A 25696-nucleotide genomic window follows, 5' to 3' on the forward strand; every position below is an offset into this window, starting at 1 on the left:
AAGATCCAGAACTAATCATCCCACATCAGAGCCTTGCCTCACTAGTGCTCTTGTAACTGAACGCAATCATATCACAGAAATGTTCCAATATATAGCGTAAAGCCTTCCCAGAGGAGTAGAGGCTCTCACTGCAGCTAAGACTGGACGCATTTCCTCTTAATCCCCTTGATTTCAGGAGAAAATTAGGCTGGGCAGGTGTCCAAACTGTGCTAAATTTTCCAAAACAAGCTTAAATTTAATCCTAGTAAACAAACTGTACATCTAAATCTAAACCTGCCTTATTATCTTATTATGACCAGACAATTTAAAGTGTATAGTACAAGCTATAGTTATGAGTTGATAGAGTTATGGCTTCATTTACACAATTTTAAGCATGCATACAGAAACGACAAAGGCTAACAAACAGGTACTGAGGTGTTTGGTTTAGTCCAATAATAGATCTTAGTTTAAAGATTATCTTGGTAGGCTTGAATTTCTTCTTGATGACTAGTTTAAAGGGGTGTGACGAGACACTAATATCACGAGACGAGACACAATACTGGGTTCACGAAAATGAGTCGAGATTTAAAAATAAAATTTTAAAGAAAAACGTCAAAAATGAAAAATGGCTTGAAAACTAGAGTTTTATTTGACAAAATCATATAACGCAAACTTAACAGACTGGTTTCTCTCACATATTGATTTTATAAGAAATAGAAATAAGAATAAAAAATAAAAATAAAACATTTCTAGGTCTTATATAGTGCAAACAATAAGTGCAAACCACAACCAGTCATATTAAAACTATGGTTATATAGTAATGTATGATAGTAATGATGGTAATGTTTTAATCCATATTATGGCAAAAACTACTCAACTCAAGTAAAGAAAAAATACTTATAAAAAAAAAAAAATCAAGAACTTTGAAAGTACCCTTAAGTGCAGTCAAAAAGACCATGAAAAAAGTTATGATGATAAAACTGGCACTCATCAGGACTGGCCCATGAAAAGGAAGACCAAGAGTTTTCTCTGTTGTATAGGATAAGTTCATCAGAAGCAAGTTAACGGAATCCAAGATAAGAGCACCTAATAATTATAAGTATATATTTTTTTGTTGTTTTCATAGTCTAGATGACTTCAGAAAAACATGTTTCAAGTGTCCATTTCTGAAACTTGTGTATTTTAATATGTGTTTATCCCTCCTGTTATGTTCCGGGTCAAATTGACCCGATTTGAAGTTTGAAGATCTAGGAAAATTGTTAAAAGTATTTTTTTTCAATATGAAACCTCTGCTTGCTTTAATTAGTGTAATCAACATATAATATGAAAATTGTTCATCTCACATTTTTACTCACCCCCTGCAAAAACTAAAACTAAAATAAAATTGCAATGATATATTTTAATGTTATGTAAAACTATTGTTTTATATGTTGGTCTTTTAAAAGTAATAAAGTAGTGAAACATTACAAATAAGTTTAAACTTGCATTTTTTAAAAATGAAAAACAAGTGAATTATCCTAATTGAACCACTACCTGTTAGAGGTAAGGAACACTATTGCACTAAATATTAATAGAATATTTAGAAATGGAGTTAGTAAAAAATACTTACACTGCTTATAAGGATTTTTTTTATTTGGGTTTCGGACATATTTTGGATAATCAAACATGCACTGGCACAAATTATCCCCGGAACACCATTGCAGTTCCTGACAAATGAACCTAATAGGAGGGTTTAAGACGTTCTACGAGTTACTGATATAATTTGTCAGAAGACAGACACCCAGGCACAACTTCTTTATGAACTTTCATGAATTGTTATTTCAGTGTCTATTTGTCATTTTCATATCTTACACCTCTCCTTCCCACTGTTTCAGCTTCATTAACTGGTGTCGAGTCTTGCCTGGCTAGAGGTATAAATGTAAAACTTTCATAACTGTAGTTTTCATTACGTGAAGTGAGAAGTGGTTTCAGCACTGATCTATCACTTCATTATTCCATCACATGTCTACATAAGCATGACTGCCATCCTCCCTCATTTCAGTTTTGCGTCACTTTCTGTGATGCGCGCAGGAGGCCTGGAGCCCAGCAGGAGTTCTCATCATTCTTGTACAGGTGACAGTGAGCAGCCTCTAGTCACCATTATATGCAGTCACACGTATTAAGAGAGAGGTAGATGCTGTTAAAGAGTGCAGTGAATAGTAGGAGGCAGTAGACCTGAATTTAAAATGCTGGAAAATGTCTAAAAAGTCTAAAATCTAGGGCTGTAGGAATGATGAATTATTTTTTTGGGCTGAAATTGAACAAAATGAAACATTTGGCTGAAGGCAAAGCTGTTCACAGGCTTTCATTATATTAACCAATGTTTCACCATTGTAAAAATTACAAATCTGGGATTTAATAATATTCATTGCACTTTCTAATATCCTAGCAGACATACCAACAAAGCACAGTACATGTTCCGAGTTTACTTCAGTTCTAATCATGAATTTACTTCAATAATTCTGTTCTAATCATTTATTTACCTCAGCAGTACTGTTCTAATGCTTAATTTACATCAGCAGTGCTGTTTCAATAATGAATTTACCTGAGCAGTGCTGTTCTGATCATGAATTGACTTCATTAATTATGTTCTAATCATTTATTTACATCAGCAGTGCTGTTGTAATCATGGATTTACCTCAGCAGTGCTGTTCTAGTATTTTATTTACTTCAACAGTGCTGTTCTGATCCTGAATTAACTTCAGCAATACTGTTCTAATCATGAATTTACTTCATCAGGGCTGTTCTGATCATGAATTTACCTCAGCAGTTCTGTTCTGAACATGAATTTTCCTAAGCAGTTCTGTTTTATTCATTAATTTACTTCAGCAGTGCTGTTCTGATCATGAATTTACTTCTATAGTGTGGTTCTAATCATTCATTTACCTCAGCAGTGCTGTTTTAATTATGAATTTACTTTAGCAGTGCTATTCTAATCATTCATTTACCTCAGCAGTACTGTTCTAATAATACATTTACCCATGAATTTACTTCAGCAGTTCTGTGCTAATCATGAATTTATATCAGCAGTTCTGTTCTGATCATGCATTTACTTCCACAATGCTGTTCTAATCGTTTATTTACCTCAGCAGTGCTGTTCTTATCATGAATTTACCTCAGCAGTGCTGTTCTAATCATGCATTTACTTCAGTAATGCTGTTCTGATCAGAAATTTACCTCAACAGCTTTGGTCTAATAACTAATTTACCTCAGCAGTGCTGCTCTAATCATAAATTTACCTAAGCTATTGTTAACATGAATTCTCAGAAGTAGGACTGCCAACTTTCACTAGTGAAAAGGAATGCCAGGGGGTGGATACGTTTATCTCATACAAGTAATACAATGTAAGTTTAGTCATAAATATGCCTCAGTAGTGCTGTTCTAATTATACATTTCCTTACAATAAAAAACAAAAAAAACATTAAATCAAGTGTAATATGACTTTAAATAAATTAGTTTTTGTGCAGTACAAATGATTCAGTCTTATCCCTTATTTGGCTAAACACAGAAAGTATATTTTTGGTTGCCACATATTTAATGCATTCTAAGTCAAGTCCATTTTACCATATACCATGGTGTAGAAATGGTCCAGGCAGGTGTCTTAAGGGATTTATAGATGTGACTGAGACCAGATAGGTGTTTTATCTGGTGAATATGTTCACAGGTGGTGAGTGGTGAGTTCCTGGTCCTTTCGGACTTCTCTCCAGGGTGTATACTCTGGTCTTTTGTCGTGTTAAATTTCAGCAGAAAGCCTCTTCTGTCTCTGGATACACAGGGCAAAAAGCACCGTATCGACTCCACACCACTTTACCTTTCTCTTTCTCTCTCTCGCAATCATTTTCTAAAAAGCCAGTTTTCTATTCATTTTTCATCTGTTTGTTGAATTTGTATATCTTGTTTTCTCCTGCTTTGAGACTTCGGTCAATGTGTGTCGCAGACTAATGCAATGACTAATAGAAACCAGGTCAAAAATAGCGGAATGTTTATTTTAATTACACAATCTAGTATGTGTTGGAGTCAATCTGGAGAGATGGAAATCGAACATAACTGTGTGCTACTCAGACTGAAAAGCACCGCTTACTGCAATTGAAGTCTGCAGCAATCCAGCACTACATTTCTGTTAGAGGCAAAAAATGGACTAATCATGACATACTACTACTGGAAAATGATTTAATGATCGTTTTAATTATGTCCTTTTATTTAACGTTCAAACATGCTGTTAAATTCTGATAGATTTCCAATCTGGCAGGTTTTTTGACAGCCCCTGTGATGCGGACAGATATGAAACCGAAACTTTATTTGAAGGAGTGCTCTTCTGTGCGAGCGGGTCAGTTTAAGAGCATGAACAGGTCAGACAGATGTCGGATATACAGTAGGTCATCTTAATGAGATCGTGTGAAAAGCTTAAAAAAAAAAAAAAAAATCAATTTTGTTGAGAAAAACAGATTTTTGCCCACTTATGACACCAGCTGAAACAGGACTGGGTAATGTGGGGCGATTTTCATGATTAATTCAGTTAATTCAAATTACGACAGAGCTCTTCAAAGAGCACTTACTCTCTTAACACCACTAACATACTAACTTCTAACCTCATTTCCTTCTTCCCCTCCTTCACTCCTCTATACTATTATTTCCCTTCGACCTCCTTTAAGCCCTATTTTTTTACCTTTAACTTCTATTATTTTTGTACTATTGTAAGTTGCTTTGGACAAAAGCATCTGCCAAATGTAATGTAATGTAATGTAATGTAAATTACAGTTTTAATGTGACTTTCAAAACGGTGGGATAAAGCATATATTTAGCTAGAAATAAACTGCAGCGTTTTGTGTAAAACAATAATATGTTCTCCTTCAAAGTTTCTTCTCTGACTCGTTTAGTGCGTTATTTAAACCCAAGTTCCAGCTTCTGTCAGTGTGTGAATATCTTCGCGTAGACACAAGGTTGAGAGTCATAAGGTGATATGAACATAAAAAATAATGGCCATTTTTTGGGTCACAATTAGATTCAGAAATGATTTTCGATTCCAGAAAAAAATGTCGATTTAATTGGTGTATAAATGTTGTTTAAATTATGTGATTGAGAAGATGAAATGACAAACAGAACATTTATTTAAAACAATATTTCTAGGTTCCTTACTGTATCAAATTTTTTTGCAAAATTAAATATGTCATTTTGTGTTGATCTTTAAAACGTAACCTTAAAATAAAACAGACTTTTTAACCATATTGCGTTTTTTCTACATTTGCAAAATATAACCTTAAATATTAAACATACAGAACCTTAAATATTAAATATACGACTGGGTCCAGGAGTCACACAAAAATTCTAGTGTATCGCATTAATCAGAGCTTCTCCCACTTTAATCTTGGTTTCACTGAGTTGTGGCACTGCTTTACTGCTAAAAAAAAGCTACGTGAAGGTAAAACATACCTTGGGTCCATCGTATTAACAATAAACTTAAACTTGCCCCTTGCCTTTTGACTGAGCTGTATGGTGGTAAATCCTTTAGGATGTAGCAGGCGATGGAGTGAACATTTTTTAAAAGGTAAACCTAGTTTTGAACCATTTCTTTGTCATCTGTAGTTTAAAAATTAGCGCACGATAAGTCGATTATAATAACATAACATAATTATCACGACAGACCTAGTAGAGCCCTTTCGGTACTGTATTCAACTGTTTTTTGCTTATGAATATATCCACACTTTATATTATTTATGTTATAAGCAGCTGGTATAGCAAAATATGTAACATTTGTTACCCAATCATGGCAAGTTTCCCTAATTCATATCATATCAATGTCAGCCCTATTGAAAGATTTCTTCCTTCTGCAACTATAATGTACCAGCTCTAATTCTCGATGAATGAAAGTGTCTGTCTGTTGCTGTAAATGTAAATTTAGCTGTGTGTGTAAAAATAGGTTCATGTTCACACCGTTCTTGCAGTTTAAATGACACCAGACATGTGATTTTAAAGATGGGGGGGGGAGGCAAGATGACACCCAGGTCCTGTATTTTAGGCTTGATTTAGCTGGCTGTAAACTGCATAATGTAAGTGTCAAAACATGTCTAAGGGGCTTCAGTGAACCCAGGACCTCCTTAATTAATAGCCAAGACTATTTTGGTTTAGCTCTGAGTCAGAGTAAACAAGTGGAATAACAAGAGAACTATAAAACTCTATTCGAACTAATTCTATGCTAACGCCCCTATCATAGCACTCTGAAATATTTTGTCACTCACACTTGTAAAAGCTTTTTTCTTCTAATTTTGTGTGAGAATTTACTGTCATTATATATATATATATAATATATATATATATATATATATATATATATATATAAAGTTTTATGATCATGTTGTATTTAAACTGTATGTTGAAACTGTTACAGTTTGAAGTAGCCTACTGCTGTGGGCACTGATCATAAAGTAGCTGGTTATGCTAACTCAATATTCCAACATTCTTTTAAACGGTATTTTAAGCTATAAAACATGTCCCGTTGTTTATGCCCTAGTTTATCACTGTTTACGTAGTTCCAGGTTAGTGTTATAAGCAATACCAGTTGATAACCATGCATTCATTATTCGGTATTTTGCGGATCCAAAAATGGAGAGGAATTACTGCAAGATTAAAAAAGAAAGCATTACAGTGGAAAAATGCAAATACAATGGACAAAATGCATTGCTTTTCCACAGTAACTTGCAGAATTTATGCCAAAAGTACAAAACCACCATTACATTACATGTCACTGCACTTGATCTCTTTATTGAAAAACAATACACAAGAATTAATTTTTTGTTCGAAAATTAAACACTAAATTTGTGTCAGAATTAAATAAAATACACATTGAAATATAATCAAGGCACAGCTGTATTTCTTTTCACCACTAGGTACTTCAAACAGAAATGCCTTATGAGATTGATCACAATGCACAGGATTGCATTTCGTCTAGGAGCAGCGCGGTATTTGTGCCGAAAAAAAAATTTGTAATTACTATCCAATCAGATCCCACTACTAAATTTGGGGCAGGGCTGAGGCACCAGTCACAAAAACTCATTAAGTGGAAGCGCCTTGTGTTGTTTTTCAATAAAGTGCAGTGAAATGTAATATAACAGTGGTTTTGTGTTTCATTTTGGCAAAGATTTTTTATAAGTTACTGACAGAAAAGCATTTTTTTTGTGCATTGCATTTACTTTTTTTTTCTCACTGTAGTGTTTGGTTTTTAATTTTGCACTAATTCCTCTCCGTATCCAAACACCATGAAAACAGATGCCCACAGATAAAAGTTGGACAGCACTGTTTGTATTATAGCAGTGATAGATTCTGAACTTGGGGTTGGTGAAGTTTTCCTGACTTTCGGGGGTAGAAAGTCTGACTGAAGGGGAAGGGGCTTTTCACTTAGGATTTCCTACCTGAAATAACTGCATAACTAACCTTTAAACACAGCATATGCCTGCTCTTACCACTTATTGAAGGGTTAACATGGTTATGAAGCTCAGGTGAAGCAGATGCGTCACGTATGTGCTGGTGAGCCTGTCAGGTTAGATGTTACGACCATTGACCGATATCAAGTTTGTTTTTATATTATTATTTGGATTTGAAATGCAGTCGATACAGAATGTGAATCTAATGTAAAGAACGTAATTCCGTTCTGCTCTTGTAGCTAACGTTCCTCAACAGAGGAGTCCAGTCTTATCCTCAAAGGGCAGTTGATCACCGTACTCCTGCTTTGCTGGAATGAAAACACATCACCACACTGGCTCTGGGAGAATGAGATCGGACATCCCGCTCTGCAGCAAATATCAATGTTCTAATGTTTTCATTTGTCTTTAAAATGTCTTGAATAAGAACTGACAGACCAAATGAAGCCAGTGTGAATGAGGGGGAACACTCCAGAGTCTCTATACAGTCTTTAACACACACACACACACACACACACACACACACACACCAACCAAATGTCTCTGTCTTTTTTGTTTGTGTTTTCAGAAGTCTAGTCTGCTAGATTAGACTTTAAAATGCTGATACCTGATCCATTAAAAATGGCTTAATTGGCCAAGGTTTCCAGTCTATTGAATCAAACATTGAGATATCGATGCTAATGCCTGATGCCTAAAACACAAGAATTCCTTTTTAAAGGTTAACTATCTCTTTTTTTTTTTTTTTTTTTTTTTAAGACTTTCGAGACTTAAGTATTTTGCATTAGGAGGTACAATCTGTTCCCGTCTTAAGGATGCATCAATTTATTGGTAGATTTGCTAACCAGTGACATTTTAAAACACATTATATAAATAATGATAGATCATTGCCTTCACCAAAAAGACTGATGAACAAATTAACCTTGAAGAATATATAAAATATATTGCCATTGTTGTGCAAAATCGCTTTTTTAGACTTAATGCGGATCTGACAGTTGGCCGTTTTATGTGTCAGAAAGCACTGATAAACTGACCAATAGAAATGCACCCAAAGTGATATTGGAATGAAATATTTTTTAATGAATTAGGATTTAAAGTTATTGTTATTTTCTGTTTTGGAAAGTTAATACTTTTGCATATTGTTGTACAGTGCTGTGCTTATAAACATTTTCTCTTAGATATTTTTCCCTTTTATTCTTTTTTTTAAAGAATATATTTAATTTACAAATAGAATCATCAGTGTTGAAGTGAATAATATGATATATATATTATGTGATATATATGAAAACAACAAAAAAAATAGGGGAGACTTGGGGAAACTTGTTTTAGCATCGATCAAAAAATTTCATTTTGGTGCATCCCTGATATGTGAAAGTCACTGTAAAAACCATAAAAAAATACATCTAAGCAAGTGAAATCATGTCTCATGTCGTTTTCTTACCAAGCATTGTAAGTGTAAGATTGTTTTGCTTTTTTAGGAACAGCAACCTTAATCAGTCTATTTTAAGTATTTTTTAAGTAATTTGGCTCAAAATAAGCAAAACAGTCATTCATTAGTGAAGTTATTCTGCAGCGTGTGTCCAAATTGAAGATCTAAAATCAGGGATTTGTACTTGATTGAAGTCTTAGAGCAAATATTTTGAGAATTTGCTTAGTTTGAGAATTCTTACTAAGAAATAGTTAACTTACTTAGTTTTTTTTTTTTTTTTTTGCTTAAAATAAGTTTATAATTATTATTTTTTTTTCCCCTAAAGTTTGACTATGGATTTTTTTTTGCAGTCTGCAAAAACAAATTATAAGAATCATGATTCCATTCATAACTAGTAATAGCTCATAATAGTTTGAATGAGCACTGTATATTAGCCGCAGTGTGAAGCTCAGCATTAGTACAGGAAAAGTTAAATCATTCCTCCACTTTTTATCCCTCATTTGAAAGGCTGTATAGCGCTGCAGCTCATTTTCTGTGAACGTGTTGAAAGGGTTTTGTTTCTGCAGCTGATTGGTCATTGTGCTTCACTCGGTGCAGTGTGGGAAGTCTCGGTGTGGAGGTTGGCTGTGCTTTGTGGTGAAGCAGGTATGAATGTAGCTTTGAAACCCATCCTGCCATCACGGTGTACAGAGCTCCAGCCATGCTCCTGGAGTCTATCTGCCAGTTTGATGGGCAGTAACATTTTGTTCTTTTGTCCGTGTGTGCTGCTGCTAGTTACACCAGGACTAAGCACGCTAAGCGTCTGCGTGCGTGTGTGTGTGTATGTGCAGACTCGTCCACGCTCTCACTCCTCTGTTCTCTCTGCTTGTCAGTGCGCTGGCTGGCATTTTGGCATTTCTCCTCGTTCTTATGGCATTTCTGAATCCAGGGCCGGCGATTGTGCGGCTGCTTAGTGCGGGAGCAGGGCCTGTCCTCCTCATCACCCCCCGAGTCCACGGATGGATGGATAGAGTGATTTGTCAGCTGTGCTGAGCTGAGTAACCTTTTACTGTTAATAAACTCGCCCTTTCCCCAAGTAATGACCTGTCTGTGTGTGTCCAGACTGGAGGAGGGCAATTCTTTAACCTTTTATCAGAGAGAGAAAGAAAGAGAGAGAGAAAGAGAGACCAAATATTCTCTCTCTCTCTATTCTGCCTCTCTTTCTCTTGCCCCCTTTTTAAGATCACTCCCACACGCAGCCATCTCCCACCCCTCACACACCTACAGCTTATTCTCTTCCCTCATTTCTTAGCACTTATGGGTGAGTGGCACAACTTTTATGAAGTCAGATTGGGATCTTTAATGCTGCTGAGAAAATAATGTCACGAAAAACAAAATCTTCACAAGTTGCAAAAATAGTCAGATACTTCAAACAAAGAAGAAAACTTAAGTTGTTACATTTTTTAACTTGCAATATTTTTTTAAAGATGAATCATTTGCAATAGGGGTGAGCGATATGTCTCTAAAATAATATCACGATATTTCAAGTTATTTTTGCGATGAAGATATACTTGGAGATATAAGAATCTATAAAGAAAAATAATTCATTAATTTCAGGAATATAGTATAATAGTACCACAGTATAATCATAATTTGGCAAAATAAATAATATAGCATAAAATAATATAATGCAGCAAAAAATATTGCAGAATATTTAGTGCATGCATATAAACTGCAAACTAAACAATTATACAATAAATACACCTAAAGCTTCACAGTAAATAATATAATAGGCTACTTTTAAGACAGAACATCCATATTATCACAATATGGATTTTTAATATCATGATATTTCTGTCATGATATATTGTATACGATATACTATTGCCCACCCCTAATTTGCAACACCACTTTTTTTTTTTTTTTTTTTTTTTTTTGCATTTTGCACTTTGATGTGAGGGCAATGGGGAGAGGAGAGGGGCGTGGCCAAGATGGAAAGGCGGGTTATTAGAGGATTCACGTCATCAGCTGGAGCCTCTGCTGCAGGACCACCAGTTCAACTGGCCTTCCTGCTAACCAGGATAAACAACAGCTATTTATAGTTCATAAGTTAATGCTAATAATTTATTTTACATACACCTAATTATTGAGTTATATAATAAAGTTGTTTTTAGTTGTTAAATTGAGCACGAGGATAAATTTGAACGTAACATTAAAAAAAAAAAAAAAATTATTAATCTCCCTGGGGGAATTAGACTGTTTCAGGAACGTATATACAGATACAGAAGAATATATATATATATATATATATATATATATATATATATATATATATATATATATATATATATATATATATATATATATATATAGTCTAGATACACATGTGCAGTGTGTCCATATAAAGTTGTCCATATAAATCCATACTATATTAATGATTACAATAATAATAATAATAATAATAATAATAATAAGGTGAAAAATTTAAATGTCAGATATACGATACAGTGCATATTCAGAGCATTTGCACAGCATTGTGTTTTAATGGGGCATTTCACTGTTAAAATTGTGTAACTGCAGCAAGTATTTAAGGTGGAACGGAAATCCGAATAAGACGCTGGTGAAAAAGAAGGCAAATTCAGCCTCGTGCTTAATTTAACAACTGAAAACAACATTATTATATAACTCAATAATTAGGTGCATGTAAACTAAATTATTAAAACTATAAATAACTGTTGTTTAGCCTGGTTAGCAGGATGGCTGGTTGAACCAGCAGGCCTGCGGCAGTGGCTCCAGCTGATGACGTGAATCTTGGAGGAAAATATTGCTAAAAAGAAACACAAAACAGAACACAAAATGCGAAGAAAAAGTGGTGTTGCAAAAGATTGATCCTAAAAAAAATATTGCAAGTGAAAAATGTTTTTGTCTTTTGTTTGAAATATCAGATTATTTTTGCAACTTGTGAAGATTTTTTTTTTCACAGTTTTAAAGACCCCAATTTGACTCCCAACTTTAAACCAAGGCTGTGTATGTTAAAGGCTTAACACACTTGATTATTTTTTTTAACAAAAATGAATTTTGCCACCCAGTTTGACCTCAACTGCCGCCAAAATCTGCCCCGCCCCAAACGCGTGGATTTGTTTTCTGGAGCGGTTCGCTTTCTGGGTACTGTAGTGTGGGTGTGTAGTCGCATAGGTGCTGAAGCAAAGATGGGCAGAGTTGCACCAATCTGCAAAACACTGTGCCTATAAATTGTGGATGAGTTATTGTTTTTCATAAAATTATAAAATGTCTCATTTCATACATCATAGAAGTATTAGATATTTTAATTCATTTTTTTCTTTGTTATTTCAATTTTTAGTTACTTTGCTTTACACTGTTTTTAGAAGTAAGGTTGTGAATATATAAATCATTTAAATTCAAAGCTTCATCTTTGATGGTGCAATGCAGTATGTATATCTCTCAGCTCTGAAGGGTATGCAGTTGTTTTTTTAGCGGAGGTCAGTTGCGATTACTGTTCTTCAGGTACCTATAGTACAGTGGAACACTTTGAAGTCATGAGTTGTTACTGTTGTGCTATACGTTTGATTTCTGTTATGTAATCATTATAATGCAATTGCATTGTTGCATAATTAACTACATGGTTGCAGGATGAATTACATATGCATCTGCTTTACATTTTGTATTTTATATAAAGTTGTTTCTTTGTTTTTGATATTTTAGCGGGGGTAAAGGATTACACTTGCTTCCTTTAAGATACACTATCTTATTGAACTGCTGTCAGTGAACTGTTGACAGCTTTAAATCCACAGTGCCGCAAAAAAATCCATCAATCTGTTTTCTGTGAATCAGTTGAAAGAGTATGGTGTCAGGAATCGTATGCTTCATTGAGCCATTTGGCTCCTCCCTTATTCTAATGTCACAATAAGGAAATCTGCATAGAATCACGCCGGCACCATCCCTCATCCTTCAACCCCCCACCAGAGCCCCACCCATCTAAAGTTCTGCCATTTCACTCATTTTGGTTGAGAACCTCAGACAGTACACAGCAGGATTAGTCAGCAGACTTTGTCTGTGGGAGGGATCTGTGTCAAATCAGGGTGGGTCTGTGGCAAGTCAGCAGATGAGGGAGATGTAAGTACTTTCAAAGAATTGGTTTTGTGCTTTAATTGCAGTTAAACATGAAGTAGCTTGTGCAAAGAACTTCATGAACATATGAACTTGTTTTGTATAGCCCATAGACCTATTACTACTAGTAGTGTACTACTTTTGTCCAGTATTATTCATTTTACTTTAATCCTGGATAAATGGAGATATTTGGAGTGCATTATTAGTATCATGACATTTTGGATCATTGACTTCTGTTACAAATCTGAAAAAAGTCTTGTATTTTTCAATATCTCAGTTAGGGGTGTGCCATATCATATCGTATATTTTTGGAAATAATAAAATAAATTGTAATTTTGTTGCAGTAGTGTATTTTCAAAATATTTCTTTTTTAATTCGGTGTTTTGTCATATCGCCAAAATAATAATACATAAGTATTGTTATCGCAAAAACACCAAGAAATATTGTGATATTATTTTACGGCCATATTGCCCACCCCCGGAACAAACTGGAACTGGTCTGACCTTTGAGTTCTTGAGCATTATAAGTATTTTGCATTAGTAAAATGCCACAAAACCACTGTATTTAAATTCATTAAGGCATTTCTTGAATTTAGGTGTTACAATTATTCAAAAAGCCTTTTGGTGTAGCTGAGCTCACCAGTGCCTTTATTTATTTATTTTATCTAAAAGATTCATTGCAGATTATACAGACATATTTCCTATCTGTCTGATAGGTTTCTTTTTTTAATCTGATGATGTCCTCCTTTACTTCCGATTGAGATTTATCTCTATTGACCGTTAAGACTAATCGTAGACTGTATTTTTCATTAATTATAAATCTACATTCAAAACGCTGTATAGTACAAGACAAGTACAAGTAGATTTAATCCCCCATCCATGAAACAGTCCTTTATCTTGTTCATTTAAAATGAGAAAGAAACACACCTGGCCATGAAACTGCTTATCAGTCAGCTGTCCAATTACTTTTAATCCTCAGGAAATGAAGCAACAGTTTAACTCCTCAACAGTTTACTCTAAATCCCTGAAATTAAAATACTATGTTAATTCATTCATTCATTCATTTTAACAGTGGCACGTTGCAAAAATGATAACTGTCCAGTCTAAAATGTGAAATGTACTGCAGTCAATTGTAATGAAGAAATATGTATTATGAGGTAAGTACAGGTAGGTACAGGAAATAACTGCTACCACACTTTCTTACAGGTGTGATTTCAGCACTCCGTCCTTCCCGTGGAGCTGATTTACTACCATTCTCTATCAGCTGTAACAGTGTGTGTTGGAATTCTCTAACACAGGCTTTTGTACTGTTATCTTATTTCTGACTGTTGAATATGTGACATATTTCTTTAAGCATTTTCCTGTTTGTGAACTGAAACATATAATTTTTTTTAGAATCTGAGTAGTGTAAAAAAAAAAAAAAAAAAAAAAAAAAATATATATATATATATATATATATATATATATTAGTGTGCTTGGATTCCCCTGCACTGATTTATTCAAATCAGGCTATGGATTCCTGACCAGAGGTCATGGTGTCTTTGTTCACTTATGACCAGGGGTCACAGGTTTCAACTCAAAGTCATCTGGAAGCTGTGTGTTTTTGTGTGTGTGTGTTTGTGTTGGGTATTTGGCTTAAGAAAAGGAATAATTCCAGTTAATTAGCTCATTAAAGCCTGGTGGAATTTAATGTGTGACATTATTCAGGACAGACTGTTTTACAGAGACTTGTGGGCAAAAAATTGTATCTGGCCACAAGCTTGAGCAATTATATAGAACAATAAAATTAAACAATAAAAGGATAATAATACATTAAGATGCCAAAAGCCATGGGATAGTAGAAGAGCTGTGCAATATGATTTTGTCATATTGTGATAAATATACTTTTTATTTTATTTTATTTTTTTTATACACATATTGAGAATCAATATCAGTAGGCATGCACCGATGTTCATGTGAATTCTGGAATTCTGAACATTTCTAAAATTGTGCAGTAGGTGTGTGCCATATTGTAAACAGTAAATTTGCCAGTGTTAAATCAGAATTTAATTCTGTTAGTGTTAATATAACAAATGGCAAATTTACTGTGCATCACACACACTAATATAGTTATAATTTATGGAACAATAAAAAAAATCCATATTGTGATGATAATGGCATGGTGTTTTAAAAGCAGTCTTGAATTTTTATCATATTGTTTTTATTGTTTTGTTTTTTTTTTGTTTGCATATTATGTGCATGAATAATTATAAATGCAAACATAGCGCCTCTGGTTGGTTAACAGCACTGCAACACCAGGAGGCATGGATGAGATGAACAACAGTTAGAATTGTTTTACAAAAAAGACATTTTTACACTAACAGTCTTTGCAATGTGTGTGCATATGTTACTTTACAACATGTGTAATGCCCCGCTAAGTGCAGGTCAGCCACTGACCTAGTCTTAGAGTCTCTTAAAAACGCAAAATCCACCGGAGATCCTATGTAAACCTATGTAACCCTACACAGAGGTGGGTAGTCCAGGTGTAGAAAGTAACTAGTGTAAATAGAACTATTTTAAACATACACCTACCTATCTCAATTGTACTTCATTGGTGGTGTTCCATAGACAAATTCTAACCATTTGTTCCTTAGCTCTGAATTACTGGGCAAAGCATGTAACACTGATAAGAGACCTATTGCATTTTATAAAGAACAAGAAAAAGTGCATTTTAGTGAAAGGACACCTTTTTTTTTTACATTACAGAAATATTATTTTGTTACATTTATATACAAATTCTGAGTCTTAGTTACTTACTGATGTTTACAAAATAGATTTGTTATACTACAAAAAATCCTTTTATATACATGTTTAACATTTATTTGTTGGCAGTAATGTATTCTTAAAGTAATTAAATTATGTTTCAGTATTTGGGCGTATCACCAAAAATATTGTCATTGTAAAATTCCCTGAAATATCACGATATTACTTCAGGTCCTTAATTTCCACCCTACAGTGCTTTTATTAATATTCCTCTGCCGACAGTGCCAGATATGTTCTGACCAGGTATGCATCATGTTCAAAACAAGAGACCCCGCCCGCATATCCCACAGGTTAGCATAGTGTCCTTTAGCTTACCTGGGACTAGTCGACTATTTTGTCGACTACAAATTTCATTATCGACTAATCGTTAATTTGTGAGTCCTGCATTTCTCAAAGTGCTGGGGACAGAAGTGCAATGTAAGATGGATAAATGGCTCATTCAAACAGTTTAAATTCAACTCAGTTTGTGTCTCCAAAAGTGCCGGAACACAACAGATTACATATTTACTAACTAAATATCAGTACTTATCACGTTTAAACAACATCCAGATATTTAAATCTCCTGTTCAGCTGTATTGTTTTTAGATGGAGAACATGGCAGAAATAATAATTGACTAATCGACTAATCAACTATTGGGTCATACTATAGCAAAATCACTACAGTGTCAGTCTGTTTAGTGTTGTTTAAAGACTCTTACCTTTTTTTTTTAACTGATGCAAAGTTTCACTACATCACTTAATGAACAACTTGATCTTTATTTTTAAGAGGTTGAATCAGTATTCATAGATTTAAAGGACCTGTTCTTGACCTAATTTGTCTGACACATATTTCGTCTCCTCTTTTCACAGCGCGAACCCGATTTTTAAATGTTCATTTTGTTAAAAAGTGCAAATCGCTGTGTGAGTCATGGGCACAGAATGTGCTTCATTATAACCGGAGGGAAAGGGCTGCTAATTGGTCGTGTCGTGTCACGTCAGTGACACCGGTAAGCCACTTTGGTTGTATTTTAAGGCAAACGGCGGCTCAGTATAAAAATCACCTGGCGTTTGTAATTATGCTTCTCATTTGCTGAAAGTCTGCGTGGCACATGTCTGAGCAGCTCTAGTTTCAGGCCTGTTTCCAAGACAACAGTGCGGGACGTCCATGCGTGACCATGCTTACATGCCCCATGGAAGGGCATGTGAGTATGAAAAAAACAAAACGGCGTGCTGTTTAAACTCAATTAAATAATGTTGATTAATGATGTTTTATTGAATAGCTGTTGGGCTGTTGTAAATATTGTGAATGTTCTGTGCACTATTTTGGTGACATGTTTGGGAATTGGGAGCGTGTGTATGCAGGAGGGCCTGACACAATTACACTATTATAATTCATAAATAATTCCTTGTTTGTCATTCAACATACAGTCATGGCCGGATGTTTACGCACACTCAACATGCATATGAATATCATGCCAGTAACGTGCTTTTAGTGAGTTCTCTGCACTGCTTTATACTCGGGCAGAATAAATGGTGTTTAACATACACTAACTGAGCACTTGTAGATACTAAAAGATACTCATTATTTCCATTTGTGATGTGGTTGGTGTGGTTTGTTATTTGTTAGCTGTGGTGCAGTGGATAACACCACCTGCTACCAGTGAGCTACCATGTGGGAGACTGGGGAAGGGTTAAACAATTAATTTTTTTTTTTTTTTATTGAAATCGCAATAAAAATGGATACGATTTTTCAATTGCATGAGCCGTGATTTGAATTAGCCAATAGCCTGCTCTTCCAGAGATGTGTACCGACGTTACATCACGTGTGCTTTAACGTCACGCATTTGTAGTGCTTAGAGTGTCTTTGGGTTCATAGTTAAAACTGCTGAAATTTTGCAGCATTGCCGAGTAGCATCACAGCGCATTCGGACTCTAATGCGCAGTGACTTGGTTCCGATACATCAGCTCACAGACGCCTTGTGCTGCGGACATCACGCTTTGGAGTGATGTGAGCAGACAGTGCCATCTACCAACCCAGAGAGAACAAGGCTAATAGTGCTCTTCCAGGACTCCGGCAGCTGATGGCAAGCTAGACGACCAGGATTCGAACCTGCGATTTCCTGATCATAATCTTTTTTTTTTTTTTTTTTTTTTTTCTTTCTGTCAAATCTGGCCAGTCTTGCCATTCTCTGTTAACCTCTCTCGCATCAACAAGGAATCTGTCAGCAAGCTGCTTACCACATGATTTTTTTTTTACATTTTATTACACCATTCTGAGAAACACTGTACACAGTTGTGCTGAAAATCCCAAGAGATTAGCAGTTCTAGAAATACTCAAACCAGCCCATCTGGCAGTGACAACCATGCCACTCTCAGAGTCACTGAGATCACAGAACACATTTAGTATATCTTCTCAGTGTCTTCCTGATGGCCCAGACTGCACAATTCAGATGTATGTGAAACGCTGTACTCTATATTGGAAGAATATCTAACAGAGTTGACATTTTTTGCCTGGCCAAAAAAAAAGTCTCCACCTGAATTTAAGTAAGTAAATGATGCGGAGTTGCTGCAGTTGGTCAGGTTTAGGTTCAGCAACAGTATGTGCTGAAAGAATGAGGTCAGCTGACGACCTGAATATACTGAATATAGACCACGTTATTCCATTAATGGATTTTTTCTTCATATTCCAAGATGACAATGTCAGGGTTCATGGGGCTGGAATATTGAAATGGTGATTCAGGGAGCACGAGATCATCATTTTAACACATGGATTGAGAATTCACCACAGAGTCCAGACCTTAACCTCATTGAGAATCTTTGGGATGTGCTGGAGAAGACTCTGAAGAAAGTATAGTCTCTGAAAGAGGATTTTATTGAATGCGAGCTGTTGGTGGAGCTGTGGAGACATCAGAAGGGGAAACTCAGATCTCAGTAGCTCGTTCACTCATAGTAAAACCAAAGAAACGAAGGAGTAAAGCAAGCTCCGAAGCCAAAATGGAACGTGATGGAGTTTAAATTAAAGAGATAACAGTTTAAAATGATTATTCCGCATGCTCAATGCAGTTACCAGTTTTTACCAGAAGGGGTTCTAAATCCCAAGTCCCAAAACTTACGGACATCAGCTTTAAAATCTCCTGATTCATAGTGCCACATGAATATTGCAAAAAATACATCACAGAAGGCATTACAACCCACAGAACAGTGAACAGTGTGTTCAGTGGGTGATCAAAATGATTTGAATAAAAGTGTCAAGAATTTTGTGTGAGTGAACAGACAGAAATCACATCCACAATTAACGCAACAGAAACAACATGCATATCCTGTAGGTCAGTGTTGTCTTATTTAGATACTAGTTCCTTGTCCCATGACTTTAGGCTTGTTAGTGCATTATGTGTTATGACACTCATCCTTACTTACTTACTTACTTGAGTTGTCCTTGTGAATAGAGAATGGATGCTTTTAGAAAAGTTCCCACATACATCCCACAGGTCAGTGTAGCGTACATTAACTTCCACGAGGCTCTGCGTGGTCAAGTGGACTAAGGCGCTGCCACCATGATCAGGAAACTGAAGGTTCGAATCCTGTTCATGTAGCTTGCCATCAGCTGCTGGAGTTCTGAGATAGCACAATTGGCCTTGCTCTCTCTGGGTGGGTAGATGATGCTCTCTCCCCACATCACTCCACAGGGTGATGTCGATCAGCACAAGCCATCTGTGAGCTGATGTATCGAATCCGAGTTGATGCGCTTTCTTCTGAGTGCGCCGTGATGCTACTCGGTATTGTTGCATAATCAGCAGTTCAAAAAGAGGCGGAGTCTGACTTCACATGTTTCGGAGGTGAATGTTAGGGCATCACTAGTGATGGGGGGAGTCGTAATGAGTTGGTTGGGTAATTGGCTGTATCCATTTGAAGGAAAATGGGATAAATACAATTATTTTTAAAAAGGGCAAAAGTCATGGGACGCAATACCATTTCCTGTCTCATCACAAACCTTAACCTTTATTATACCAGAATGTTCCACAGACTTTTCCTAGCAGTAATTTCATTGCATATTTTTTTAAAAACCATTCTCCTAAACTACTGCTATTGAATTAAGTATGTATTTTGCATGAACACAGCCAGGAGTCAGTCTTCTAATTAAAGAATCATTTATTGATTAGTCTTGGCTGCTGGGCGCACTAATGGAGCCAGCACTGCAAATTCCCTCCTCGTTCACAGTGGCCGTAAAAAGTGCTGCTGACTCGTCTTTGTCTTATTCATGTTCGTTTCGCACTGATTTCCCAACTCTGTGCACTTCTTCCCGTGTCTGTTCAGCTCCTAACGACAGATGTTGTCAGCATTTTTTTTGAGAGCTGCTTTAATTTTTCCCTTAAGGAGGTTTAAAAATAGCCGGGCCTTAATTTTGTGTTAAGCTGGTGTCACCGTTTATGTGAAACCAGATGGTTTTAAGGGAACATGATTGAGGTTTAGTGTGGGGTTTACATGCTCTGAATAAATAATACAACCCAAAATTAGGGGAAAAAAGATGGGAGAGTATGACGATACAGAATGCAAAAAAATTTAATTAAACAAAAACAGAAGCCTTGTTTCTTGTTATATTTGGTTAACACTTCATTTAAAGTGTTGCTATACAGAGACTCATACATTTCAAGCCTGCATGTTTTGGCACAGAGTATACCAAGTGATGAAATGTTCCAGGTGTTATTGTGTCTCCTTTTTTTCTGCTATGAGATTATAAGATGTGTAACTGTAGGGATTTCTGTGGTCTTAGTGATTATTTCACTGTTTGATCCTTTCAAACAGAATTTGGTTTGTTTGTACTCTTAGTGCAGTTCAATTGAGCAGGTGTGAACACAGTAATCGCACTTGGCTCGCAGGCGGCCTTGCGGAAGTATTCGTCCCCCTTGAACTTTTCAACCTTTTGCCACATTTCAGGCTTCAAACATAAAGAAATGAAATTTTAATTATTTAATTAACAACAAGTGGGACACAATTATGAAGTGGAATGAAATTTATTGTATATTTTAAACTTTTTTTTTTTTTTATAAAAAACTGAAAAGTGGGGCGTGCAATATTATTTGCCCCCCTTGCGTTAATACTTTGTAGTGCCGCCTTTTGCTGCAATTACAGCTGCATTCTTAGATGGGCAAAAATCTTACTCTTCTTACTCTTGGATATATTTGAGAAATGGCTTTCTTCTTGCAACTTTTCCATAAAGGCCAGATTTGTGCAGTGTACAACTAATCTCTCACCTCAGCTGCAGATCTCTGCAGTTCATCCAGAGTGATCATGGGCCTCTTGGCTGCATCTCTGATCAGTCTTCTCCTTGTTTGAGCTGAAAGGGACTATAGATTTTCAGTGGTCTGATACTTATTTCTTTATGTTTGAAGCCTGAAATGTGGCAAAAGTTTGAAAAGTTCAGGGGGGCCGAATACTTTAGCAAGGCACTGTGTGTGTGTGTGTGTGTGTGTGTGTGTGTGTGTGTGTGTGTGTGTGTATATATATACAGGGGTTGGACAATGAAACTGAAACACCTGGTTTTAGACGACAATATTTATTGTCCCGACGGACAGTTCTGGTGGAAACAGAACGTGATTTGGGCAGCCGTGGTTTTATGTTTTTTGGATACAATCCGGGTTAGCACCCGAACATCCCTTTTAGACAGCTTCCTCTTGCGTCCACAGTTAATCCTGTTGGATGTGGTTGGTCCTTATTAGTGGTATGCTGACATTACCCTGGATACCGTGGCTCTTGATACATCACAAAGACGTGCACCAGCAAGACGTGCACCAACAATTTGTCCTCTTTTGAACTTATGTCACCCATAATGTTGAGTGCATTGCAATATTTTGAGCAAAGCTGCAATATTTTGAGCAAAAAGGCTGCTCCAATTTAGTGAAACCTCCCACACTGAAATGACAGGTGTTTCAGTTTCATTGTCCAACCCCTGTGTGTGTATGTGTATGTGTATATATATATATATATATATATATATATATATATATATATATATATATATATATATATATATATATATATATATATATAATGTGTGTGTGTATAAATATATACAGAGAAACAGATACAGGCCTACTACATTGTTCTCCTACTGTGTACGCGTTACAGCAAAAAAAAAAAAAAACATTAATGGGTGTAGAAACAAACAGGAGGTCATAATGTTATGCTTGATCTGTGTGTTTTAACAGTAGCAGTATTTATCCAGCCTTGCGATGGTTTAGCCTTGTTACTGCAGTGCTGCTGAACTGAATAATCAGTAAGCAGCAGCAGCACTTCAGTGTGTACACAAGGGCTGCACAATAGATCCTTCGGTATTTTGTTATCTCAGAATTAGCCTCTGCAGGATGATACAGCAAAAGGCCACATGCAAATGAGCACTCTAACAAACAGCGCACCGTTCTGTTGTTTCTGCGAGATTCCTGATGAATGCTCTGCGACATCCCCCCCGAATCACAGGCATTTACGCAGTCTGACAGATAGGCAGGATGTTTTTCTTTTCTGAATTCGTGCTGGTCCGTCTCTTTAATTACACCGGGGACAGATATGAGATGTTGAGCAATGTGTTTAGTCACATCCCAGTCTCAGCTAACAAGCCCAGAGCATGCCACTGTCACACTCTCACTTACACTGCGCTGACCTGGCCTCTGGCCTCTTCTCTGCTTCACAGTGGCCTTGCAGCTGCCAGAGGGCCTGCAGATGTTTGCCTGTGTGATTGCTGACATCATTGAGAGGTATGTACACAGTCTTTCTCTTAATGATACAACTGCACACACCCTGGACAAGATAAACCTATGAGGGCATATAAAAAGAACTACAGTGCAGTGAAAAACATACTTAATTTTTTTAGATTAACAAACAGATTTTCATATCAGACAAATATAACCTGAAGAAATATCTAAAAAAAAAACAATTCCCATTTATGAAGGGACACAAGTGTGAAAAAGTGAATCTGGGTGAGTCTTTTGGCACACTCTTCTTTGCACAATTTCAGAGTTTTTGAGCATAAACAGCACCTCAATCACACTTTGACTTGGCCACTCCAAAACCTTCGTTAAGTTTTTTTTTTGAGACATTCAGAGGTAGACTTGCTGGTGTGCTTTGGATCATTGTCCTGCTGCAGAACCCATATACCTTAGCTTAAAGTCACAAACTGATGTCCTCACAACAGTGCTCTAAATCTAGTAGAAAGCCTTACTTCCCTGGACAGTAGAGACCACTACTCCAACAGTTACTCAGATTTTGTAGAACAATTAATGAGAATGTATCCCTATACGTTTGTCCATATAGTATAACCTGTAAAAATGTCAAATAAAGCATCATTTAACAAGAATTAGTATTTCTTGCTCCTGGACCAGATGTGGCCCACAAGCATGAAACATCTGGCCCATGAGGTTGTTTGAACTTTAATGAATGATAATATTAATTAAAAAAATTATAACAAAATGCTTCTCTGGTGAGCTTTTGTTTACATTTCTTCCATGTCTTTCTGTCACGTTTGGCGTTCTCGTTTATCCGCCCATGCTTGAGCTCCATATCTCCTTATAAGGGTGTTTTTTTTTTTTCCCGGCCATGTCCCAATTCGCTAGCCCAATTCACTGGTGTATTGGACCACGACCCTAACGACACAGGTTTGATCCAGCGCGAAGAGCAGTGTGTTTATTTGTTTATTTTTTCCTTTTTTCTTGTGTTTACCTGCTTTGAGATCGACTGTTCTTCAATTGGGTTCAACAACCCTCTGGGCTGGAGAGCTACTAGTCTGTAGCACTCCATCCCATTAAACTTTATTTTCCAAAACAGTTTTTTTTATGGCTTCCCTACAGTCAGGGAGTGTAATTTGCTTTTTGTGCCACCTAAGAAGGACATACTTTTCACGTGCATTTCTGGACAAGCTGAGGGAACCATTACTTAAAAGTGAAAGAATGTTGCAGGATTTTACACAAATACAATTCCACAGATTATGCAATGTTCAGCAGTTCTCAGAAGTGCTGTACTGCCTGCTGTACTAGAGTTACACAGTGCAGTTAGTAGAAGCAATGGCAAAAATGCTGTTCTCTTTATTACAAGCCATCGCATGATTTCCTAAGCTTACAAGTAAGCTTTAAAGTACAAATTAACTGCATGGTTTCGTACGTAATGCATATTCTTTTTTTTTTTTTTTTTTTTTTGTAAAAAACATCCAATTTGCACAGTCAAACTTGTATGAAAACCTCTCTTTTCGGTTTCTCTGAGATGCCTTGTGACCAGTCATACAGCAGCATCATGGTCTGGTCGCAGACGGAGGTGTTGAGCCTGTGCAGCTGTTGTGTTATGCGGTGTGAGGAGGTCATTAAATGTGTGAGTGTTCTCATAATTCTCCGCTGCAGCTCGTATCTGGGGCTCTGCACGAAATTACACGCGATTGCCAGCACCAGGCTGCTATCACCGCCTCACTTGTTAACTGAGGGAAGAGGGCAAAACCATTATTCTTCTTAATTACATCTTGTTACAGGCTGCGTGGAACGTATTGCATGCAAACACTGTCACACTTTCCCTCGTGCACACACACACACACAGGCGAGCCTGTGCAGGAGTCTTGGCGAAGAAACGCCTCTTTAAGAATAAACAAATTTGTCTCTAATGTAAGCAAACATGTTTACATGCACAGTACGCTCTCGGTATATACCCTACTTCCTCCAGGGGCTTTGCTGTGTGTTGCTGTTTGTACATGTGGGGTCAGCCGGTGTGTATCGAGTTGCCCTTTCTGTTTTGTTCTTTCTTGTTTCATTTATTTATTCCGCTCTGTCCTTTCTCTCGGGAAGTTCTCTATAGCTGCATTCCAAAGCCTTAGGCTACTGTCGAGGTAGGACGGGAAGTGTGATTTTGTGCTTTGAGCCACCCCCAAAGGACACACACTACACTCTACATGCATTTCTGGACAAGCTGATAAGGAAATGCCACAGAGGGCCTGGTAACACTTGGCTCTAGCATGTGTTTTGTGTGTGGATAGAGTCTGGAAATACTTATACTGGATTTTTTTTTTACATGTGTCATTACATTTTTAATTTACAGGTAACAGGTTCTTGCATTTCTGGAAAAAAGCAGTGGTGTGCTGTAAGGCCCTTCCAAGTCTTCAGAGAAGGGGTGACATGTAAATGACATAGGTGCATGTAAACCATTACTTAATATTTAATCAGGAAATATATATATTTTAGTTATTGTATTATTGTTATAGTTATTGTAAATTGAAAGTATATATTTCAAAAATTAACTAACATAAAAAGCAGCAGCTAATTCAAAGCATTAGTCTGCATTCTGTGCTGGGCGAACTTGAGTCCTCCAAGTGGATGGTCAGTGCGGTTGAGAGTATGCTGTGCACGATTGGCTGCCGCTTCTTATTGGTGTGTGTGTGTGTTGAGTGTGTGTTGAATGTGCTTGAGTGGCAGAAAGGCGCTATATAATATAATTATAATTATAAGTAAGTAAGCTACATTCTAAAAGACTGCAGAGTTTGGGCAGGCTATCTTTTGACTAGACTAAGTAGTCTGTTGGTTGGACAAATGGAATGGTCTAACTAGACTGTTCAACAAAGGGTACTTGTGGGCAAATATTTAGCCCATTTTTTGCGCTTTTTTTTATAGTTTTCAGTTTTCTCCTCGATTTTGCCAATTTAGCCTGTTTAGAACCATTTAGAACCTACTCACTCTTTCCAAACTGCTGCCAATGCAGGGAAAGCTGCTTACATGTCTCTCAAACTGTACAGCATATCCTCACAACCCTCACAAAAAGCAGATTCCACTCTGTACCTCTGCTCAGTGCTAATTAGTGCATATATATATATATATATATATATATATATATATATATATATATATATATATATATATATATATATATATATATATATATATATATATATTTTTTTTTTTTTTTTTTTTTTTTTATATATATATAAG

General features: G+C 36.2%; 1 protein-coding gene across 2 annotated transcripts in view; it reads left to right on the forward strand.

Annotated features, from left to right (window-relative positions):
- Nucleotides 1-25696, forward strand: part of dph1 (diphthamide biosynthesis 1) — a 154849-nt gene that overhangs the window by 4238 nt on the left and 124915 nt on the right. Inside the window, exon 3 of one of the 2 annotated variants that reach the window (XM_022670549.2) lies at nt 22432-22495. The exons of the other annotated variant lie outside the window; for it this stretch is intronic. Within the exon in view, the coding sequence (XP_022526270.2) occupies nt 22432-22495 (64 nt within the window). The remainder of the gene's footprint in view (nt 1-22431; nt 22496-25696) is intronic. 2 annotated transcript variants of the gene reach the window in all.

Source organism: Astyanax mexicanus, chromosome 18 (genome assembly GCF_023375975.1).
Source record: "Astyanax mexicanus isolate ESR-SI-001 chromosome 18, AstMex3_surface, whole genome shotgun sequence".
Taxonomy (NCBI): Eukaryota; Metazoa; Chordata; class Actinopteri; order Characiformes; family Acestrorhamphidae; genus Astyanax; species Astyanax mexicanus.